Source organism: Daktulosphaira vitifoliae, unplaced genomic scaffold, assembly GCF_025091365.1.
Source record: "Daktulosphaira vitifoliae isolate Bord-2020 unplaced genomic scaffold, ASM2509136v1 Scaffold_1, whole genome shotgun sequence".
NCBI lineage: Eukaryota > Metazoa > Arthropoda > Insecta > Hemiptera > Phylloxeridae > Daktulosphaira > Daktulosphaira vitifoliae.
The window spans coordinates 1,082,083-1,104,991 of record NW_026099572.1 but is presented as its reverse complement, the minus strand read 5'-3'; the positions used below and the strand labels follow the sequence as shown (position 1 = coordinate 1,104,991).

The 22,909-nt window shown below is 26.2% G+C and overlaps 1 protein-coding gene across 2 annotated transcripts; it reads right to left on the bottom strand.

Annotated features, from left to right (window-relative positions):
* Window positions 1-2,702: 2,702 nt before the first annotated feature.
* LOC126895895 (protein obstructor-E-like) lies at window positions 2,703-22,297 on the bottom strand. 2 transcript variants are annotated; one of them, XM_050668215.1, is made up of 6 exons: window positions 21,762-22,287; window positions 13,097-13,151; window positions 9,790-9,926; window positions 8,871-9,065; window positions 8,579-8,768; window positions 2,703-3,295 (listed from the first exon to the last, which is right to left on the bottom strand). In XM_050668215.1, the coding sequence occupies exons 1-6, from the start codon at window positions 21,934-21,936 to the stop codon at window positions 3,256-3,258; spliced, it is 792 nt and encodes a 263-aa protein (XP_050524172.1). In that variant the 5' UTR covers window positions 21,937-22,287; the 3' UTR covers window positions 2,703-3,255. The 2 variants fall into 2 exon arrangements, with proteins under 2 accessions (XP_050524172.1, XP_050524173.1); XM_050668216.1 differs by lacking the exon at window positions 2,703-3,295 and adding an exon at window positions 7,262-8,372 and having other exon boundaries at window positions 21,762-22,297.
* Between the last annotated feature and the right edge of the window lie 612 nt (window positions 22,298-22,909).

The window sequence follows — 22,909 nt, the reverse complement described above, 5'->3', positions numbered from 1 at the left end:
TTTTAATTTTTTTGGAGATTTACCCCATTTACGGAAAACCACGAATATTTTGATTTTTAAGGGTAATGTCTTCAACTAAATACGATTTGTGATCTTTTGACGTATCATTGAAAGAAATCGGTCCAGCGAGAACTGAGAAAAAGTGACAACAGACAAAAAAAAAGTACATCATTGTAAAATTAATACTTTCTCAGCTTCGTATCGAAGCTAAAACCCTTCGATGCAAATCTGTATTTAGTGTTTAATTTATAAAAAAATCTTCACCTTTGTCTGGCAGTTATATCATCTAACAAATCTGAACAGGCCTTAATTTATATAATTTGTAGAGCTAGTATAAATTAAAATATTATATTTAAATACTAAAATTAAAACCTATGCAAAAAATAAAAACAAAAAATGTCATCATTAATTATTGATTATTTATTTTTTTTAAAGTTAGCCCTATATGAACGCCCAAATTTCTTTTAATAAATATGACACTAATTCTTCCATTTAATCTAATCTTTTAAACTATGAATGCGCATTTAGTTTTCCATTATTTTTAAAATGCCGTTAGGTTCAATTAAATATTTTATATATTTCGTCTTTTTATTTTTTCAATAAATATTTTGTGTTTTTGGTAATATTTCTAAATATTTAACAAATAGTATAGATTGGTATGATTAAAATGATAATAGATAATAAATTGCCCCAACTTAAATCACTAACTCAAGTTGGCCTAATTGGCGGCAACCTCTTCTTCTTATTTCTATATTTTTTGATAATCCTATTTAAATTGATTATATTCAATAGTACACATGTAAAATATGTTTGTTGTTAATTGGGCGTATCATTAATATTATATTATAACATTTAAAGATTCAAATTTTTTTGAGTTAATATATGTGTATAATACATAAGGGATTACAAATACAGGTAGCTAATTGGTTTTTTATGACGATATTAGCAAGCATATAGCCTTTATTATCAATGGTAACAAGACAGATTATTGCGAGTTTATAAACACACTAACTGACAATAAAGAAATTACATCCATTGCTAGTGATAATTGACAATAAACACTCCGTGACTGTAATAGCGATGTCATAAAAAACTAAAAAGTGAAAAATAAATATAGTTTAAAAAACTAATAAAGCACGCTTTTAAAGCATATCGATCTAAAAAGTTAAAAATAATTTTAAAAATAAGCTTAAAACAATAATTAACGAAAAATACTAGTATTATTGTGAAAAAAAGCGTGGGGAGGCTTTGAGCCATATTTTTCGTATATTGAGCGTCCGACGCTTTTTTTTCACAATAATACTAGTATTTTTTGTTCATTATTGTTTTAAACCTATTTTTAACTTTTTAGTTCTATATGCTTAAAAGGAGTGTTTTTCAGATTTTTTAAACTATATTTACTGTCATAAACCACTCAATTACCAACATATTATTCTTGAATTATTAGTTATATTCTCATATATTATTATCACTTATGCCTTATAAGGATGTTACTTTATTTTTTCAATTGGGAACAATTATTTCGAGTTTTTATTTTAGTAAATAATAAATAGCATATGAATTTTTAACTTATCTTATAATGTATAGTACGTAAAATATGTAAACCCAACCCAACCACACTTTGAGTATGGTAGTAAGGCACATTATTGTAAGTTTATAAATAAATAAACTTTTTAATAGAGTATTATACAATATTTTATAATTTATATAATAAAAAAAAATTAATAACTATTATATGTAGTGATGCCAAATTTTTAATTATAACAATAATAAAAAAAAAAAACAATATTTTATCCTTATTTACAATATGAAATGTTTGTTTTATTGTACATCTTTATATTGAACGAAATATAATATTTTGCTAGTAGAAGTTATGAAATTGTTAACATAGACTTAATGCAATGTAGAAATATTCATTTAACATAATACAATTATTTGAATTATATCATTAGCAAATTTCTTAATTATTTTTTTGATTATTATTATTTTACTAATGAGATTTTCAACGGAGGTAGGTGAAATAAGGTCATTGACAATAGGCGAGGACGTGATTGGAGAGGTGGAGAGTTTTAAGTATTTAGGGTCTGTTGTATAAAAGAGTGGTGCTATTGACGAAGATGTAAGACACAGAATTAAGTGCGGGTGGTTGAAGTGGAGAGAAGCGTCTGGCGTCTTATGCGATAAAAGAATTCCAATGAAGTTGAAAGGTAAATTCTACAAGACTGTAGTGAGGCTAGCTATGATGAATGGTTCAAAGTGTTGGGCGGTTGACAAGAAAGTATAGGAGAGAATGAGTGTAGCAGAGATGAGAATGCTTAGATGGATGAGTAGATAGAGTGACTAGAAAAGATAGAATAAGGAACGTGCATATAAGAGGGAATATAGGTGTAGTGTCAATCTTGGATAAGATGAGAGAAATTAGACTTAGATGGTTTGATCATGTTATGAGGAGAGAAGAATCGGAAGCTGTAAGAATAGTTATAGAAAAGAATGTTGAAGGAAGAAGAGGTAGAGGAAGACCAAAAAAGAGATGGAGTGATGTTATTGATGCGATATGAGGACAGTTGATGTGAGCGTAGATGATGTGGGAGATCGGGTCAAGTGGAAGTTTAGAATAAGGGTGACCGAACTCAAGTAGTTGGGATTAAGGCGAGGAAGAAGAAGAATATTTTAAACGAAGTAAAAAATTACTGACATTAATTAATTAAAAATACCAAATATACTTTTTTAACCTAAATAATTATAATTTTAATAGGTATTAAACAATTTTTAAATATAAAACTAAAGTAACTTTTTACATAAGTTAAATTTTTTTAACCCTGTATTATAAAACAAATGTTACATTGTTATAGTTAAATTTATATAACGAAGGGGTTTTTAAATAATATTTTATTTAAATTAAGTGTTTTTTTCTTTCATATCTATACAGTTCATATAAACGTTTTTTTTGTAAAATTACACAATTTTCTAAATTCACATTCCTGAGCACAAATAAAAGGGCTATAGAGGACTGCATTCCATCCAGTTTATATATAAAAGTAATCTTATATATAAATAGTAGAGCCGACTCAAAATAGAGTTTAAGTAGACGCTGACAACAAATTATAATTTTAAGGAAGAAACACATTTAGCCCCTTCAAAAATATTATAATAGTTGTGCCTATGTTCACATTATGGAAATAGATTGATTATTAACACAGGTAAGGTGATTTTTACATTTCTGAGATGTAGCCAATAATTTTCGCATTGTAGATGTTATCCAATTCGTAAAAAATTATCTGGCGTTTTAGAAAAGCTGAAAAAATATTTCAATTAAGTTACAAGTTTAATATAAGGATAATATCTGTGACTATTTATCAAAAAAAGATAATATATTAATTTTTTAAGAGATAAAAAAAAAAATTAAACATTTGATTGTGTCTTATGTAAATCAAAGTTTCAAGTTGTAGAAAACACATCTTCTCAATGAAGTTGTCTTATAATTTTTTGATACATGTTAGAAAATGTCTTTATTAGGGTAATTTTAGAGATTATGGATCCTAATTCTAATATTTATACCACCAGAGTGCACTAGTGTTGTAAGTAGAAAAGTGAAATCATATATAATCCAACCTTAGAGGAAAGGAAAGCGAAACCCAAGAAGAAGAGAAGTGAAAAGCTCCCCACATTCCACGGCTTTAATTAGTTTCTTCTACTACATCACTAATTTGCAGTTGTTATTATTTAATTTAGATGATATTAATGGAAGATCCCCTGTGGTGACAGTCATCAGCAACATAGTATGTGATGTTATCATTGTTCTGACTACGTAATTTCCTACTTAAATCTTATTGCCTGTTGTGACAACCATTACTGAGAACACATTATCGTAGTAATGTGACCGGTATGAATATGACTGCAGCCGCCGTTCTTAATTTTCTTAGAATTGTAAAATGTTCTTAACCTGTCTAATCGTACACATTTTTAACTTAACGGAATGTGCCTATGTTGAGATAGTTTATTTAAACTAAAAATACGCTGTTTTCGGTTTTTTAAAATTTTACAAATTAATTTTTTTTTTTTAAATAATTATACTTACCTTTTCTAAAAATAAAACTTATTGCAACTTTAAAGAGTTTCAAATAACATGAATTGATAAAAACAATTTTTCTATAATTGTTTAAAACAGTGGTAAAAGTAAAAATTACTTATCCATTCGATTTGTTGACAATATCCGGTTCATAAACTTCTCTCTATCTACCTTGGCCAGTAACTTCATAACGGCAAATTTCGTTAAATTTCGAGAGACAGCCAAGGTGTTCCGTCTGGAACATTTCCGTTGTTCACGTACAAGGGTATAAATCCCTACAACTTCCACTATATCTGTACTTAAATATACAACTTGGATCCAGTAAACTATTATATCACACTGGATTTTAGCTGCGATTATATATTGACTTATACCGGAATAAATCAAACATTTTAGTCTTACTACGACATGCTGGTGGTGGTGGAGCAGGTTATTTGTGGTGGATTGGTGCAAGTATCCAAGAACTATACCAAAACAATTTCAAACCCCTGATAACGACCCGATAAAACCTGATTCATGGATCGTATATAACGACTGTAAGTATTTATATATTTACATACATACGCCATACAAAGACTTCCAATGAAAATGAAATAGACCCTCTGGCCGACCTAGATCACTGTCGGACAGAGGTAATACATAACCGATCCAAAAGAGTTGCATGACGAGCACAAAGACTTTCCATTCTTGTCTATTAATGACATGCTAGTGGATACCAAAAAATCCCAATCAATTATAATATTTTAATTTTAATATTAATAATATTATTAATAAAGAAATAATAATAATAACTCTTAGTACATCCAACAATAACATTTTTATTCTTTCGATAAGCGAGTCATGTTTTGAATTTCAACAATATGATGATTGAAACAAACCCAACGATTATCTTTTGGAAAAAATTGTCCGCAATATGAGCAACGCATCGTTAGTCAAATGGCTTAAATTTTTGACAGTTCACACAGTTGGATAAATACGAGTGATTCAAAAGAAAGACCTAAAATGTATCTTAATAATGGATGTATTAGGTAATATTTCAAACAGTAAGAAGCACTTTTTTCAATTTCTCGATTAAAAGCGCTATTGAATCACTCTTAAAAGACGTTAAATACTATGTTAAAAAATCAAATTGAGGAAGTCAAAAAATTCTTACTAACATTAATAGTCCGGTTTAAATAAGATGAATGTTTTCATCTCAAATTTAATTTCAGAATTCAATAGTCTGAAAAAAAAAACAAAAAACAACTTCTATGTTATAGAAACTTGTTGAAAAAATCGAACTTTAAAAATTTCCTGAGCTGACTAAATCGATAAAATCACAGTTTTTGTTTCCAACAGTTCTAAGAAATTAAAAAAACTTCGATCTTCTTGCTCAATGTAACTAATAAAGCACTATTGAAAGTATATAACATAGTAAAATGAATAAAAAGTATGCTCGATCACAGTCCGTATTTTCGTTGTAGTACGCGCAAGTGCATCGCCTTGTGTTTTTGTGCATTCGTGTACGATCGGTGAAATACGACTGCTGCCGAATGCACTTTAAAATCGCGCGATTTTTAAATTGATAATTCTGATATAATATATATGATAGACATAATTTTTAAGTAATAATTATAATAATTACTTTAAAACAACGCATTATAATAATATTTTATAATAAATTTAATCGTGGATACTTATTTTAGATTCTATATATTTTTTTGTTGTAACTTTTGTAATTTAATGAAAAATTAGAATTTTGTACCTCGTTAATTAAACGTGAGCTATATTAACTAGTGTACAGACTTATTTTTTCATGTTATAACATTGAATTAACACCGCTTTAACTCGCTAATAACAGTTCTTATTATTTGCATGAAATTGTTGTATTTTATTCATTTTTCTTCTGTGTGTCTCATAGTAGAGATTTGTAACTTTATAACTCATCTTTGAGTATTTTTTTTTTTATGCTATTTATTAAAGATTTTTGAAATCGACTTTATGTGTAGTGATTATAAACAGACATAATTGACATTTATTTTTAATTTTTTTTTATATTTTGCAAAAATGCCTACTTGCGCAGTTTATAAGTGCAATGGTTCTGGTGGTGAGATTCATTGTTAGCTTTAAGTGTCAATTTATAATATAAATTTATCTGCAATATTGCTATGTATTATTATATTTAAATAAATTAATAAAAGGATTATTGCTAAGTATGTGAAAGATGCATAATGAATGTTAAATATTTTTCCAATAAATTATTATTCATTTAAAAAAAATAAATTAGAAAGATATTGAAGAAATTAATATTAAATATATTATATTAGGTTAAGATGGTATATTCTTGGAAAAAATAGCGCATAGCATTTTTTTTTCTAAAAAAATGAATGAGTATTAATTAATGTGAATTTAAAAAACATTCAACATTATATATAAAAATTATTTTAATTTTTTTACTTATTAAATGAATGAGAGAGATAGCATAATATAATCTTGAAATATAAATTATGTTTTTATATTATAAAAATAAAATTAAATAATATATTCAATATTTCTAGTACCTTTTCATTGTATATTTTTTTAGTGTGCTGCTAATAATGAATATAATCCATCAGATTTATTTGAGGAGGACAGCCTCACATATATAATGAGACATGTAGCTTTTAAATTTGAATACAAAATATCCGAATCTTGTAGATAATTTGAATGAACCTAATGATTGGATAGAGGCTAAACAATTTGGAACATTACGACAACCATCACCTACATTAATAAATTTAGGAAAAATCATAGAAACTATTTTAAAAAAATTAAATGGAAATGGTACTTATAGAAATACAGTTAATATAAAATATTTTATACATACCTGTGATTAAATTTTTAATAGATAATATTAAAAAAACTCCAGGCTTAATAAAGGAGGTACTGGAATTAACTAAAGAAGTATGTAATTCAGATAATCTTTTGGTGGATGATGAAGTCCTAAACTTCATTATTAGAACAAGAATATATTTTAAAATACGGAATCTAAATAAAAAACATGCATCACAAGAAATGAGCATTAAAAAAAATTCAAAAATTTATTAAATAATCATTAAAACTACACTTTTTATAAATAATGTAACAATTTATACTTACTGTAAGTAATTACAGAATAAATTGATATTTAACTATTTATATGCAGTTAAACATTGTAAAATTTTACTATGCAGTTAAAGTTTTTCTCAGGTTAGATTTATCAACGAGTTAAATCTTAGTTTATAAACTACTACAGTGTAGCAGATAATACAATAAAGATGTATTACAACACAGTTGAAGTTAATAATAATAATAAAAAAATTATAAATGAAATTTAAAACCGAAATTAACTAAAAAAAAATCATTAAAATACTTGGCTAAATCGGGACAGTGCCCCTTAATATAGAATATATACAACGCAATGCGTTTACATGTGACGTCATGTTGAGTTTATTGTTGGTTGCATATTTTGCCCCTAGGCATATCATGCGCACTAATTTGATCGAGCATACTTCTTATTCATTTTATTATGATATATAATGCGATAAACTTCAAGATGACTAATCGAATTGCTGAAATCTAAAAACAACTATGAAAGTTTATGGATTATAATGGCAATATCAATTACAAAGTTATCAATTTGATTTCAATGATCAAGAAGAAAATTGGAGTATTTGAGTATTGTTGTTGAAGAAAAACGAATCTTAGAGATGTTTTTGGTAAAAATCACTTGTTAAAGTAAATGTCCGCTATCCATACAGATATGTTTGTGGATAAATACTGGATTTTCAAACGTAAGTCTTATCTAGAATATTTTATTAATATTATAGCCAAATCTCGAATGGTAAACAATTGATTTCAATGACATTACACCAGTTATTATGAAATATGGTAACATTGAATACTCAGAAATCAAAAGAATATCGAATTCGTTGATTGCTAACATAATTTACATGAGAAGGGTACGAAAACGTAGCATAATCAAGAAATACGTTCCTGATAACAATATCGTCATCATGATTGTCTAAGAAAATTCTAGACTAAATCAGTTACTGAACAACAATGATCCACGGTGCTTCTACAACAAAGATTTGAACTCTTGACAGACACACTAAAGAGAATATTTGCACTATGTAGATGGTTCATTCAAAAAAAGGTGTTGTGTTTTGGTAGGTAATTTTAGTTTTGATTCCACTTTCATTCTCCACTATTATAGACATGACCTACTTGCAACACTACCACAATCTGGTGGCAGAAATATTGGAATTAGGATCCAGAACCCCCAAATTTACCGTACTGACTTTCTCTGAAAAAGTAATAAAAATACCAAATACATGTTTTTGTAACTTGTCAGCATTTAAATTTGAGTCATAGATTTAGACACAATTAAAAATGTTTTTCAACTACAATTTGAAAGGTTTTACAAAACAAACATTTTTTTAATTTATAATAAAATAATTTTATGATTGTGTTGAATGCATGCAATCAAAATAATTTATTATTTTATCTTACCACGATGATACGTTTTCTTTTATGTCGCAAGCATTAATATTTTCGTTAAATCCTAATCCAGTTCCACAATTATAAAGTCTCGGTCTGCCGCTGACACACAGATAAAATTTTTGACAATCGTTCAAATGTGGATATAGTTTGTAACTTTCTAATTCATTTTTTAAATGTGGACATTTAAATCCCAGAAAAGCTAAAATTGAAAAAAAAATGTTTAATATATCAAACATTATATAATTTTAATTACTCTTTCAATTTTATTAAAATATTTAATTTAATTATTTTGAACACATACCTTCAGCATCACATGTGTCAACTTGATCTGGCCAATCACATCTAAATGTTAATTCATTAAATGCTAATCCTTCTGGACAATCCATTGTGTATCCTATGCCATTCACACAAATTAAAAATTGACTACATTGAGTTTCATCACCCAATCTAAAATATCCAAATTGTCGTGCGCAGTCTCTTGTTGGTTGAGGTGGCTCTATGCTCAAAAATTAATTGAAAGTTGAATATCAATTTGCAATAAGTAATGTTTTATTATTTAATTTAAAAAAGTCTTATATAGTAAAACACAAAATTTAGTGTCCAAGTAAGATGAAGTTGGTTGGCGATGGTGACAATTGGCGATAAAAATGTAGTTGTTAAGATTAACATAAAATATAAACTACGTATTTAAATTAATATGACAGCAGTAATGATATTGAAAACGGTACTTATAATGGTTACTTAAACACAATTTACATTGTTAATTTGGCGTTAGTAGCTCTGAGTTACAGATGAATAGAACTATCATATCAGCATCAGATGCTCCCATTGTGCTAATTGATATGTTTAACAAATTGAGTAAATGAAAACTCAACATGTATAATACAGGCCTGTACTGGCTACAGAGAGTGCAGGAATATAATTGTGAAACAAATTCAACCCAAACAATTTACTACGAAGAGATCATAGCGCTTCGGGAAATTTCCTGGTATCTAAGCGGGCTAGTATGGGCCTGGTATTATATAAATAGTAAGAACATAATAAAAAATATTTTTATACAGACATTTGACTCAATGAATTCGTTATGAAATTGGTTTAGTTTGTATGGGGGTTTTAAAACATTCTTTTTATTTACACGTTAGTTTGTGGGTATTTTTCTACAAGTATTAATTATTTTGATAACTTAATTGCTTTCATTTTTACGTATTATTACTACTTACGTAATTGAGTTCTTCCTTCACAATCTACTTCTGGGGGGTATTGGCATGGATATGAAAATATCGATGCTTTAGAATTAAAAAATAATCCATCAGGACAAAATTTTTCACTAGGAATACCATTTTCACATTGTAAATATCTAAATTTAAAACATATAGAATTAATATTTCAAATCTAAACGTATAATTCATCCAAGGAGAAGATAGTATACATGGTTATAGCTCTACTATTAAAAAGCTGATGATCACAAACATTTAACAATTTGTGATTAGAGGGATATTTAGTCTGTCCCTCGAATTCTCTATTTATTCCATTAGCCATATTGCTTTTTAAGTTAGTTATAAATGATAGGAAATCTCCAAAAAAATTACAATTTTTAAAATCGCTAATTTTTTAAATATTTTTACTTAAAACTGCCATAACTTTTTTAAAAATGAACATATCAATATAATTCTTTTTTATATAGATGCATAATATCATTACCTTTCATTTGGTATATTTTTTTTATAAATTTAACCCTTAACCTGCCCACAAGGGGGGATTTAAAAGGACAACTTTTTCACAAAAAATGAATTTTTTTAACTTAAATTTTGAAAATGTTCCGGAAAGTCTGACACTTTTATATATATCTTAAATTAAAGCTAATGTAATATAATTTATCATGAAAAAAAAGAAATTTCGGACTTAATCTTATCTTCACGGTGAAAATGGCTACCGAATGCTATTTGTACTATATTTGTGTGAAAATTTTCGATTTTATATTTTATTTTATTTTAAAATACCTTAAAAAAGGTATTAATACTCATTAGATTTTTATCTCATTTAGATTCAATAACTTCAATGAATATCAAAGACCCCATAATTATAGTTTCCCCTCGTTTTATGAAATTTCTTTTTCACATTAAAAGTATTATCTAGTTAAAGATATTACCCTTAAAAATTGAAAAAATTTCCAATTTATCAATTAAAAAGTTACTTAGCCCTTATTTTCCATATAGACAATTAAAGTCATTCAGTTCCAATGAATTTATTGTTAAATTAAGTTTGAATTTATTAATTTTTCAACTCTATTTTTGTTTTCTATAACTATTCTATAATAATGCAAATTTTTTGCTAAAATGCTATATAAATCATTTCTAAAAAAAATGATTTTTAATTTCATTTAAATTTCACTATGGATTTTTACAATTATAATCAAATTTTATAATACATTCAATTTAGTAATTTCTTTTAACAACTTTTTGAAAATATTTATTTTGACATTAAGCTAGTATAATTTTTTAAAAAGGAATTTAATTTGTTTTAGCTTTGATGCGAAGCTGAGAAGGTATTGGTTTTACTAAGATGTGTTTTTTTTTTTTTTTGTGTCTGNATTTTAGCTTCGATGCGAAGCTGAGAAGGTATTGGTTTTACTATGATGTGTTTTTTTTTTTTTGTGTCTGTTACCACTTTTTCTCAGCTCTCACCGAACGGATTTCTTTCAACGATACGTCAAAAGATCACAAATCGTATCTAGTCAAAGACATTACCCTTCAAAATTGAAAAATTTCCCTCGTTCCCCGTAAATGGGGGAAACCTCCAAAAAAATTACAAATTTAAAAATCGCTAATTTTCAAAATTTTTTCAATTTTTTTTACTTTAAAGTGCCATAACTTTTTTAAAAATGACCAAATCAATATAATTTTTTTTTATATAGATGCATGATATCATTACCTTTTATTTGGTATATTTTTTTGTTATATCTGATCCTTTAACTGTCCACAGGGGGGGATTTAAAATGACAACTATTTTACAAAAAATTAACTTTTTCAACTTAACTTTTGAAAATGTTCCGGAAGGTCTGACACTTTTATATATATCTTAAATTAAAGCTAATGTAATGTACTTTAATTTGAAAAAAAAAAANTATCTTAAATTAAAGATTATGTATTATACTTTAATATTAAAAAAAAAAAATTTCGGACTTTCTTTGTCTTCATGGTAAACTAGTTATTGTATTCAAAAATATGCTATTTTTGTGTTAAAATTCTTGGTTTTGTATTTTATTTTATTATAAGGGGATTATACTGATTTTCATAAATATTATATCAATCTAATTGACGTGGTATAAAAAATTAAGCATATTTAAATTTTTTTGTTTCTTTGAATTTGAGAAAAATAACTTTAAAATTTGAACTAGCTAAATTTTTATTAAGTGACGAATGCGACGAACGGTTTCTGAGACGGTAACACTTGGGTCTTTCATGCCTGTGGCACTGAATTTTTTCTTAATTCTTTTTGAGTTAGAAAAAAATGTTTAACTCATTTGATTTTTATCTCATTTAGATTCAATAACTTCAATAAATATCAAGGATCCCATTACTGTAGTCTCCTCTCACGAGAAGAAATTCATATTAATATTATTTTACTATGTGGTTTTTTTTTGTAGCTATCATTTATTTTCTTATCTCTCATTTTTGACCTATTTTTTTGAAAAATTTTTTTTTTAATTAAACACTATCTACAGATTTGCATCGAAGCGTTTTTTATGAAAGTGATATCAATCACTGTCAATTATCATTATACTTGTTCCAACTATGCCACATCCCTACTGTACTGAGTTTTTTTAAAAATAATTTAAAAAAAATATTTGTATTCTTCATTTACGTAATTTTACTAAGACTAAAGTTAATCTTAGTCTAAAATAATCAAATCATTGACTATTATTAATAAGATTCATAACTCGGACAGAGAACTTTAAGCATTTAATGCTTGAAGTCATCTGAAAAAAAATTGGTTATTTAGATACAAAATCAAGCGACATTATACCAGATTCAAGTTAAAAAATGTTTACTGAATATTTTTATACAAGTTTAAGTTTTTTCAATTTTTATTTAATATTATAAATTATTTTATAACTTTTAATCCATATTTCATTCATTAATAATTTTGTTCGAAATAATATTTATTAAAACTATCAACATTTTTAACATATATCTTCAAGATAACATTAAAAATTAAAATTTATTATAGATAATAATTTATTTTATTTAAAATTTTATAATTTATTTGAGTATCATTCATAATCTTAAAGCACTAAAGCAAATGTTTAACGTACATTGTAAATGCACTATTTTAGATTTTTTAAAATCTCTGCCTTATATACAAATCAGACTTTAATAGTCTTGATTTAAATTACAAATTTTCTACTTTAACAAATAGGGTAAAATATATTTTTATGGCTAACTCACGATCAACATGATCAAATTTATATTTTAATACTTTAAATGTATGATTTAAATTAATTTTTATACACATGTTAAAACTTACTTATCACATTGGTTTCCCAACGGGAACCGACCGTTTCTTTCAGGACACAGGTTATCTAAAATTTATAGATATTTATTATATAAGTCATGAATGATTTTAATATTATGATAAATAGATAAAGGGTAGGTGATAAGTAATATTTTTGTATTACTAATTAATAATAGTTAATTACTAATAATAGTTACTTAAAGAAATCTATTATGGTTTCTTATTTTTATTATGATTTGAAAATAATTAGTGTAATTTGGAACTCTCTAAAAAAGAGATGGTTTTCAGAAATTTTTTTGAATCCATACTGTAACCTAGCCTGATAAAATCGGTTTTTTTTCGAGTTTTCTAACCGAAATCGAAACTAAAATCGCATGCGATCCAAACATGTTTCTATAGTCAAAACCGATATCATACATTTTTTAAACCTAAAGTGAAATAGAATGGTTCCAGTCTCAGATAAAAATATAAAACGCATATGGTACTTGCATTTGTTTACGTGCCCGTATCAAACGTTTCACGTGATTTAAATATAACACGAAATAACGCTACACATGAGATAAGATGGTATTCGTGCTCGATAAATTTGAGAAGTTTATGTAGTCGACAGGAAAGAGGATGGCAGAGATCTGTTTCTCCACGATACTCATTTGCTCTGTGGAGTCAATATACCAGTATAGCTGTATTTGAAAATTCAAACAGGACTATTAATGTCAGTGAGGGATGGCACAATTGATTCTGAGTGATTATTTCGAAATAACTCCCATTCAATACTTAGCATTAACAGAGCTATAAAAAGAGCAAACCAATACTGAGGTTAGCATCGATCAACTTAATACCGGTTGGCATGTTGAAATCTCACTAAAGTCAAAGTGGTAATTCTACACATGATTGCAAAAAATAACGTTAAATTTCAATAAATAAATTAATAAATAAATAAATCGATAATATTGTGTTAGCATAATTTAATTTAAAATTTGTAATGCTTCAAAAATAAATATATTCATATCCAAAATTGTCAAATGTTCTTTTGGAGAAAAAAACTCGGGAAAACGACCTGTTGAGTAAATGACTTAAATACTGAATCGAGTATGACAGTTTTTAAATAGTATTATTTTAGCACTCTAGTGTAAAAAGGTTTAGTTTTTTAAACAAGAAATTAAAATTTTAAAGGTTGCTATTAAGCATTTATTCAGAAATACATAAAAGTTATGGTATACTAGGTGTTAAATAAGCAATAAAAAGGGTTTTCATTGTTCCAAGTAACCGTAGAATCGGCTCGTTTCATAACTTATTGAATACTCTGAACATATTTATGAATGTCACATTATAACTAGTTGCTCTACAATTGAGACAATATCCTATACAAACTTTTTGACGGTATATCAAATATTGGAATCAAATATTAAGAATTGACTATGCCTCTTTAATGTTCGCATTTTTACTTCATCTAGAGAATAAAAATGTGATTGATAAAGATATAAACTATATAAATATTTCTTGATATAAAAAAAAGTACGATAATTGAAGTTTTTATTTAATTATAACACATATATAGATTTACAAGGAAATATTATAGTATTAATAATTATTGATTATTATTATAAAATACTAGTGTGAAATTGGTTTATAACAGAATGCTGGGTGTTCAAGGAAACAAGCCAATTTTTATGAACAATAGGATACCCTTGTTTTTATCTTTTAACGCCTAGTGAAAAACTATGTACTTGAGGTTTGAAATGGTAAATTAAAATATTTTATACATTTCTAAAGCACAAAAGTTTCAATTACTCAATTAGAAGAAATATAATTTGATTATGGATCTTTAGTAGAAATTTGATGCATCATAAAATGCAATATTTGCGTAATAATTGGAAAGACAATCTCATTAGATTAATACGAGCTCAATCACGATTCTTGGAGGTTATGTTAGGTCGGTATATTCGCCTTAGGATATCACGAAGCTCGTAGATACTTTGGGTGAGGTACAGACGTGTAACAGAAAAAAAGATGCATTGGAGTTTTCTATGACTATGCGCCTTCTTCATCATCAGCTACGGTATACTCATCGATTGTTACCTGTTTAGATTGTTCTAAAATAACAGTGCTATATTATCTCCGTGATGATGATTACCTGAATAGGAAAGTTGCTTTTCGTCTATTTTGGAACAATTTTGTGTAATCCATAACATAGTGTTTGTATGTTTCTTACATAAACGAAGAAAACAATCTCTTACTAAGTAGTATAACTTTATATAAATAAGCAAAAAAAAACTAATGTTAACTATGAATAATATTAATAATTTTTTTCTTGTAGACAGTATGATTTCCGAGTGAAAATGTCTGCTGGTTGGGTTTACTAAAATACTGTCAGAAAATTATTTTATAACTATAAAACCTTGAAGTATGTTTTAGATATTAAATATCTATAGATTGTATATAATTCATTAGTTCCATTTTTAATATATTATAAATACCCTTATGGGGTGGTATTTATAATACCTATTTAACTTCTTTAAGTATAACCATTAACGGTTTAATGAAAATTATCATCTCAAAGCTATTCTTTTAGCCCTCTAAATAGTTGTATATTGATTTTAATGTCCCTCAACTGTCTGTCTTATACTATTAGTCCTTAATTTTACTAGAATATAATCATGGTTTAAATTGAATAGAACATAATTATGATACAAGAAATAAATTATTTTCTATTCTAAATACTATTAAATTTTATAACTCTCAAAGTGCAATTAATAAATGCACATTATTTTGTCGCAAATTAAATTTAAATATATATAATTTAAATAATATTAATTTTTTAAAAATGTATAACAAGAAAATTAATCTTGATAATATCACTCTTAGTTATTATTAAGTATATTATTATAAATATTTAGTTGTTGATGTATATTTATAATGATCTTGTATCAAAATATCCAACTAAATTGTTTAAAATAATTGATATATTCGTTAAATATAATGACACCATTGTTATCGTCAAAAAATAATAAATAATCTTATAGACAAATGTAAGGTTTTTTATACTAAATTAATTAAAAAATCTATAAAAAATACTAAAAAAACTGCCTATATATATTTCTGAAACAATATAGTTGTAATATTCCCTCAATAAATTTAATTAATTTTTGAAAATGTACGTCATTTTAAGGTTTAACTTTGAAAAAAAATTCGTTTTTGATTGATATTTCAAGTGAAATGGAGTCGTGCATTTCACTTATTATTTGTGTAGTTTTTTATATCACTTCTAGTCTTTAGTCTTGAGTTATGATTAACAAATTTTATTGTTAAATTTATGTAAATAGGTTTATAAAATATTTTTCAGCTCTTAGATTATTACGCTGCATGAAAAAAACAAACTTATTTTTATAGATACAAGTATTTGGCTTTAAAAATTTTAGAAATTTTAATTCATATTGTTCTTGTATTACAGCTCGATAACGCACTATTTATGAAATATCAATGAGGTTGAACAATTTTTCCATAGTCTTAGTAGAGAAACGATATTTTACCATAGACTGAAGTGATGAAACATATACCTACAAATTTCTATATTATTCATAGTTATTTTTATTAAATTTTTATGCCAATGTTTGATTACTTATATTTTACATCTTAAAAATTATTTAAGTATTTATTCAAATAAATTTTCTATCGAAAAGTAAACAATTAATATTGAAATCTAGTTTGGAAGAATAATATAATAAAATAATTTTCTGTTTGTATGTTCAAAATATAAAAAATAAATTAAATATTTTAATTGCATATTTATTTTATATATTTTTCACTTACAATTACTCTAAATCAAAACAAAAAATACACGATTTATTTCAATTGAGATAATATAATATACAGAGTGGCCCACCACTCACTGACAACTTAAATAACTTTTGATCCAGTTAATATTTTTACTGATTTTTTTTTTTAAATAATAGTTATACGTTAGGTCTATAGCTATATCTCAATAATTAATTTTTTTACATTTTATTAAAAATATTAATTATTTTTAAATTTTAAATAAAAAGTTGATGATTATTGTGTATACATATGATGATAATGTGTATACATTACAAACTTGGCATTAATACCATGATAAGACATTAGATAAGGCAATTATTACTTATCACTCTCATTCAAAAGTATATTGAAAAGATAGCGTTTTCTTCTGTCCTTTTCTCAATACGTATTTCAATGTTTAATACCGTAAAATAATACATGAAAATTCAAATTTTCACAAACTTCAAAACGCTACAGAATATTTACTACTGAATATTAATAAGATATTTTTTTACTAAAATTTTTCTTAAATTCTACTCTACAAAATAGCTATCTTAGATTTTTTTTTTACATTTTATTAAAAATTTAAAAATAATTAATATTTTTAATAAAATGTAAAAAAATTAATTATTGAGATATAGCTATAGACCTAACGTATAACTATTATTTAAAAAAAAAACCCAGCACAGGGGGGTCGCGGCACAGTGGTGTCGTGGTATAGTTGGATCAAGTATAATGATATCTGACAGTGATTAAAATCACTATAAAAAAAAACGCTTCGATGCAAATCTTTAGATAGTGTTAAATTTTAAAAAAATTGGTGTTTTATTCCAAAAGCTACATGATCTGCTGGTTCCTTATTAATATCTCGATTAAGATAAAGTATGTCAAACGAAAAAGGGTTTATTAAAAAATATTATTTCTCAGAAAAAAATTGTGTGGACCATACACTTTTCAATAAGTTATAGCATTATAAAGTCAAAAATGTAAAAAATAAAATCAAGAATTTTCAAACGAAAATAGCATTCGGTAGCGATTTTCGCCGTGAAGACAAGTCCAGAGGTCAAATTTTTTTTTTTAAATTAAAGTATATTACATTAGCATTAATTTAAGATATATATAAAAGTGTCAGACCTTCCGGAACACTTTTAAAAGTTAAGTTGAAAAAGTTCTACTTTATATATACATTTTTTATATTTTAAGCCCCCCCATATATAGGGAAATGGTCTGATTAAAAAAAAAAGTATGTCCAATGAAAGATATATATGAATACTACTTTTCATGAAAAAATTGTATTGATTCATACATTTTTTAAAAAGTTATAGTACGTTAAAGTAAAAAATGTAAATTATAAAATCGAGAATTTTCATACAAATATAGCATTCGATAGCCATTTTCACCATGAAGACAAATCCAGAAGTCAAATTTTTTTTTTTTAAATTAAAGTATATTATATTAGCATTAATTTAAGATATATATAAAAGTGTCAGACCTTCCGGAACATTTTCAAAAGTTAAGTTGAAAAAGTTAATTTTTTGTGAAAAAGTTGTCATTTTAAATCCCCCCCNAAAAAGTTAATTTTTTGTGAAAAAGTTGTCTTTTAAATCCCCCCTTGTGTGCAGGTAAAGGGTCAAATTTACAAAAAAAATATATTAAATAATAGGTAAAGACATCAAGCATCTATAAAAAAAAAAATTATATTGATATGTTCATTTTTGAAAAAGTTACGGCACATTTTAGTAAAAAAAATTGAAAAAATTTCGAAAATTAGCAAATTTTAAATTTGTAATTTTTTTGGAGGTTTCCCCCATTTACGGGGAACGGTGGAATTTTTTTCAATTTTTAAGGGTAATGTCTTTGACTAGATACGATTTGTGATCTTTTGACGTATCGTTGAAAGAAATCCGTTTGGTGAGAGCTGAGTAAAAGTGGTAACAGACACAAAAAAAAAAAACACATCATAGTAAGATCAATATCTTCTCAGCTTCGCATCGAAGCTAAAATCAGCTAAAAATATTAACTGGATCATAAGTTATTTAAGTTATCAGTGAGTGGTGGGCCACTCTGTATAATAGTGTACAAGTTAACTTTATAACTTTCAAATGAGTGGTCCAATTGCAAAAGGATGTTTGTTCAAGAAAATAAAATGTTGTTTTTTTATGAATGAATTAGCTTACAACTAGATGATTAAGTCCATGCAAAAAGGGTTCTTAACGTCATTTTTGACTAAAACAATTAAATGCTGGATTTTATGTTTAAGGGGATAGTTTCAACGTTTTATGCAAGAATGGATCTTATTCTTGGGATAAGGTCCTGTTTTACATGAAATTCCATAAAATTTTATTTTGATTGGCTTTTATTACATTTTAGGGTTGAATGATGTTAATGATATCAACTGATGTTTTGTTCATATTGTTATCATTTGATATTTTCACTTTCTTTCAAGTAAACATTGTGGTTGGGTTGGATGAACAACTGACTGTTCGGATCGTCCGGGAGAGGCAGTCAAATCTCTGCACGCTCTTCTGGTACAAGGCATAAGCCTAAGAGCGGGGTTCTTTGAAGTCCCAACTGAAGACCATAGTCCAAGTTGGGTCTATGATGGACCTGATATTAGGAAGCATTTATAAGCCGCAAAAATTCTTGTATAGAAGTTTGCCGTTTTAGGACTTGAAAAGCTAGTTAAGGCTGGTGACCTAGCGTATTGTATACATGTACTTTATGTTTGTGAGTTATAAAACCCCAGCCCCTCGTAATTTTCTGCCTTCATTATCCGTAGTGCATATCACGCAACGGACTTTTTGGACACGGTTAATGAGGAGGCCAGGCCGTTTTGGAACTTGGCCCTTGATTAATTTCGGACTGATTTACAACACGATGACGTGAGTTATAGAGACGATGGAGCCACTCTGAAGTAATTGTTAATGGCAGTTCAAGGACAGCATACAATAATGCCGGTCAGAGAGAGAAAAAGGGTTGGACGAAAAAGATGAAAATATAAAATAAATTTTTAAATAATAAAAAATTAAAATAAACTATTTAATTATAATTTAGTTTTTTCATTTGAATTACATAATTTCGACTAGAGTTTAATATTTTTTTTATTTTACTTTGTTCATTTATACAAAACAGAACATTAGTTTACAATTTTTTTTATATTGCTTAAAAAACATAATCTAGAGCTAAAAGCAATTGAGTTATTGATACATATATTCAATCACGACATTAAAATCTTATTTTCTCTAGGATCTAGGATGTTTTTAAATTTTTTTTTCAATAAAATGAAAATGTTAAGGATCCTTTTTGTATAGCCTCATCAGATAGAAAAAATAAATTAGAAAAATGTGTTTTTTTTAACACACGTCTTTTTGCTACTGGACGACTCAAAAATTAATTACATTCTGTACAAATAATAAAAGTTAATTAAATATTAAATTTCATTTAAAATATCATAACAGTTGTAATCACTTAAATATGCCGTATATAATGTAATATATATATATATATATATATTAGGATGGCCCTCAAAAATCGAATTTCTTTTATTTTTTTACATTACCTATTAATTTTTTTTTAATGGTCAAAAAAATGAGCTGTGCGAAATTTGGGACTGATCCGTTTAGGTTAACCCGTGCCCCCGGGCCTATTAAGTTGAGTCGAAGAGTCAAATTTAATAGAAATAACTGATCTATGTCTCATAGCTTTTATTTTCTTACTTAGTATTATAAAAGTAAAACTCAAGTAAAGGAAATTTTACAAGAAATTCAAAAATAATAACTTCAATGTTGTTTTCTTAATAAATAGCCCACAAAAACACTACATACAGTAAAAAAAATGTAAAAGTCTTAAAANTTTCTTAATAAATAGCCCACAAAAACACTACATACAGTAAAAAACATGTAAAAGTCTTAAAAATACGTTATAACTGATTTTGTTCATTTTTACTTATTTATTTTCATTTTATTCTTTAAAAAAACGCATATTCGTTTAAAAAAAGATTCTAAAAGTTTAATTTTTTATGCCAAGTACGATAATAACATTAGATTTATTATTTTATGGACAGTTAATTAATAATTAGTTACAAACCTAACAAAATCATTGTATTATTACATTTTGTCGTAATAATATATCAATTTTGGTTTACTGAATTACTTTAAGATGGTACCAATTATATTATTATTAATGATTTGTATATTTGATTTGTGTGGTAAAAATACAGGAGACAATTTGTGAACACGTTTAATCATATCTTACATGTTAATTGTTAACATGTTACAAATGAACAAAATCAGTTATAACGTATTTTTAAGACTTTTACATGTTTTTTACTGTATGTAGTGTTTTTGTGGGCTATTTATTAAGAAAACAACATTGAAGTTATTATTTTTGAATTTCTTGTAAAATTTCCTTTACTTGAGTTTTACTTTTATAATTCTAAGTAATCAAAATAAAAGCTATGAGACATAGATCAGTTATTTCTATTAAATTTGACTCTTCGACTCAACTTAATATATATATATATTAAAAAAAAAGTTTTATGTATATATATATACATAAAACTTTTTTTTATACAGTAAAAATTTTTTTTGTACTGTAGGACTGTGAATTAAAATTTGTTAAAAATTTAACTTAGTGGCGTACGGAACATATGATACTATATTTCGCTGTATTATGTTAAAATTGTTATTATTCTAATGTCTCTATTAATTGCGTTGGAGTACAATATTTTATTTATATTTAAAGAGTATAAAGTTATAAGTTAAAATGTTATATATCCACAATGGAATTTCATTACTTTCTTCGTAAATACAAACTATCTTATACATCTACATATATAGTAAAAATGTCTGCAATTTATATTTATATTAAAACTATGAATTACCTGCGTTTATATCCGATATGGCTGCAATCGCAGTAATGACAATAAAATAAAGACGAATCATCATAAGAAATTTTCTTATAACTGTACAGGTAACAAAAGCGCACTGATCGTAGTTGTTTTTACCGGTTACTACTATCGGATAGCGGACAAGAAACAATTTTATCAAAAGTTGCATAACTGATCGGCGCTGCTGTTTCTACACGACGACGCAACGATGATGCTTTGGATCGAACAACATTCTTCTTCTACCATCTTATTGTCGGTGTCCTCGTGGTTATAAACGCACTACATTATTCTTTCCTAATGATTTTAACGTCCACGTAATGGAATACATATATCCACATATTGAAATGGTTCTTTCCTTTTGATGTACTTGATTTTGCTGGTTAATGTCGCCGAAATCGGACTCGTCAAGACAAGGTCAACAACACATGCATAAGTCTACTTATCTGCTAGCCATAGACATATCAATACGGAAAAAATCATTAATGGCATTTTACTTAACCAGTTTACAAATACTAGACTTGAGTTCTTCTCAAATTTCATTGCGTTGACTAGTATCAATTCAAAGTTAAACATTATACAATTTTATCATAAAATAATTTAAAAACAACAAATGATGGTTAACTAATTTTACCATATTTCAGCTTTAGATTTAATGTAGTAATATCGGTCAGACAATTTTCAACTCAAACATGACGGTAATTATATATATTTTACTCTGCCGTGTTTTTTTTTTTCTATCACTAGACATCGATAAACTCTTTTTGGACCAATTTTGTTCAATTATACGTAAAAAATCATACATTTTGTCTGGTTAAAACTATAATGTCAAAGTTTTAAAAAAATTCCTTAATTTTCAATTGTTTCAAAACAGTTAATATCTATTGATATTTTTAGTTACCCTTTACATTGAAATAACTTGATAATTAGACGGATTATTGCGAAATTTTTATTGACAATGTTTTAGATATTAACCTTGCAAGTGACATATTTTTTTGGAAATTTAATCATTAAATGATCATTAATTTCACTATCATTATCATTTATTTAATCATAAGGGAGCTTATATTATATTAAAACTTTAAGGAAAAAATATTTTAAGTTGTTTTANTATTAAAACTTTAAGAAAAAAATATTTTAAGTTG

Excerpts from the sequence above, each read along its gene's own strand:
- LOC126895895 (XM_050668215.1), bottom strand. The coding sequence starts at position 21,936 with ATGCAACTTTTGATAAAATTGTTTCTTGTCCGCTATCCGATAGTAGTA. Across the intron at positions 9,927-13,096 it reads TTGGGAAACCAATGTGATAA|ATATTTACAATGTGAAAATG; the intron begins GTAAGTTTTAAC and ends TTTTAAATTTAG. Across the intron at positions 9,066-9,789 it reads TGAAGGAAGAACTCAATTAC|AGCCACCTCAACCAACAAGA; the intron begins GTAAGTAGTAAT and ends TTTTGAGCATAG.